The 2337-nt window shown below is 48.4% G+C and overlaps 1 protein-coding gene across 1 annotated transcript in view; it reads right to left on the bottom strand.

Annotated features, from left to right (window-relative positions):
* The window catches only part of SCRIB (scribbled planar cell polarity protein), a 127989-nt gene that overhangs the window by 15550 nt on the left and 110102 nt on the right, over positions 1-2337 (bottom strand). The window contains exons 37-38 of the mRNA XM_018562648.1: positions 1346-1490; positions 1009-1168 (exon numbers count right to left, since the gene is read on the bottom strand). Coding sequence (XP_018418150.1) covers positions 1009-1168; positions 1346-1490 — 305 coding nt within the window. The remainder of the gene's footprint in view (positions 1-1008; positions 1169-1345; positions 1491-2337) is intronic.

The following is a 2337-nucleotide window of genomic DNA, read 5'->3' as shown; positions in this document are numbered from 1 at the left end:
CAGTGGAGGGAGTGGCAGAGGGGGACAGGAGATGGAAGCCAGTGAAGGGATTGGCAGAGAGGGGCAGAGGATGGAAGCCAGTGGAGGGATTGGCAGAGGGGGGCAGAGGAGGGAAGGCAGTGCAGGGGTTGGCAGAGGATGGAAGCAAGTGCAGGGATTGCAGACACTGAGGGGTTGGTTAGGTGGATGAATCTAGCAGCTGCATTCATGATAGACTGAAGGGGGAGGAGCCTGTGTAGAGGTAAGCCAATGAGGAGCGAGTAGCAATAGTCGAGACGAGAGATAAGTGAGTGGATGAGTAATTTTGCGGTGTCATTGGTGAGGAAGGGGCGTATTTCGTATGGGCGGCAGGATTTGGATAGGGATTGGATGTGGGGAAGAAAGGTGAGGTCCGGGTCAAGGATGACACCTAGGACCTTGGCATGGGGGGGGGGAAGGTTAAACATAAAATCGTATTAAGTACATCTCTGCAATACCTGCACACTTTCCCAAAAACACCTGCTGATCCTGTAAGAAATCCATTGTGCTCCTAACTTCCTGTAGTGAGCTGACAACATAGTGTCTCGGCTGCACTGAAAGCAGAGTTTTCCTCTGCTGAACTACAAAATACCATCCCCCCATCTACATATTGGGTTGGGGTACCCTGTACCGCAGCAGGGGAGGACATAGGGCTGACAACACTGCTTGGCATATCAGTGCAGCAGAGGCAGCGTTGTCAGTTCACTACAGGACTTTAGAACCTCAGGGAATTTCTGGCAGTCATTTGTCTGTACTTGCAGCATTTTAAAATAAATCATGTGTATGTGCGTGTACTGCACGTTTTTCTATTTTTTTAGTTTGCCAAACAAACTTTATCAACAAAATACACTTTGGTTTTCACTCTCATTGTAGCCATCATAGTGAGAGTGAACTGGGATCACTGCCACTAGAAAGCTATTGTGATTTTGCCAGGCCTCCCTAATCGGCAGGCTGAATTTGCCCAAACGCTTTGCAGTGCCCATTGCTTACCCAGTTAGGGAGGACAGGCTTCCTCCTCCGTCCACGCGCTCAATCTTGTACTCCACCCCTTCGATGAAGACGCTGGTGGGGGTGCTGGGTGCGACGGGCCGGGGACTCGAGTCTCCCTCCTCCCGCAGGAGCTGCTGTCGCTTTACCTGGATCTTGCGGGCTGAGACATGAGACGGCATTATGAGCAAGGTGCAGGAAAAAGGCAAAGTAGTCAGGGGATGGACAGGAGAGAAAAAGAAGGAACTCAAACCGTAACACAAATCATCTCCACCCGCTGGAGCGCAAACTGAAATCAGGTTGTTATATTTTTTAACAAAAAAAATATAGCACCACTCACCTTCCTCTTCCTTCATTTTCCTCAGGTCATCCTCTCCGACCAGCGACACCCGTTTGGGGGGACGATTCTCCTGCTGCTGCTTCATGTCCATCTCAAAGTATTTCTGCCTCTCCCGGAACGATCGCTGCTCGGGACTGTCCAAGCCCTGAAATGGGAATTATTCCAAATGCTGAGAATACTGAATGCATGTCCTCTCACGCTGTATATGTAGAACATAACAGCTACCCGAGGGGTAGGAAAACTCCAGCTGTCGTGAAACTCCAAAATCCCATCATGCCTCTGGGAGTATTGCCTATTATTATTATTATTATTACATAGTATTTATAGAGCGCCAACAGTTTGCGCAGCGCTTTACAATGTAAGGAAGACATTACAATTACAATACAATTCAAGACAGGATGGTGAGGAGGGCCCTGCCCCTGAGGGCTTACAATCTGAAAGAGGAGGGGGAAATGATACATGAGGAGGTAGCTGTGTGGGGATGAATTGTTTGAGAATGCCTATGGCTGTAGAGTCTTGCAATGCCTCATGGGACTTGTAGTTGCATCACAAGCTGGAGGGCCAGAGTTGCGTACCCCTGAGCGCTCTAGACCAGCCTCTCGCAACCTTAATAACCCTTGGAAATGACTTCCATGTGTCTTGGAAGCCCTACCAATAATTACTCAAGTCATGGTAAATGTATTGTGAATAGTAAGTTGAGATAGAAGAATAAGGAATAGGTTACTTGGCATATGCGATACCCAGGGCCTGCTTTACACAACATTTTCAGTAATAAAATGAATGGGCAGAAATGTAGACAGTAAAAATACTGGTGTTAGGGTTACAACCCTAACAATGGTGGCCATAAAAGTGCCCCCTTACACTGGTCAGGGAAATGCGCACCTACATTTGGTCAATGAAGAAGAAGCCGCTTAAAATTGTGGTTATTGGGGGAGGGGGGGGGGGGGGTAGGGGGAAATTTGGGGAAAAAAAATTGGGGGCCAGGGGGAATA

This window comes from Nanorana parkeri, unplaced genomic scaffold (genome assembly GCF_000935625.1).
Source record: "Nanorana parkeri isolate BGI_ZX_2015 unplaced genomic scaffold, ASM93562v1 scaffold588, whole genome shotgun sequence".
In the NCBI taxonomy this organism is placed as follows: domain Eukaryota; kingdom Metazoa; phylum Chordata; class Amphibia; order Anura; family Dicroglossidae; genus Nanorana; species Nanorana parkeri.
This window is presented reverse-complemented; position numbering and strand designations above follow the sequence as displayed.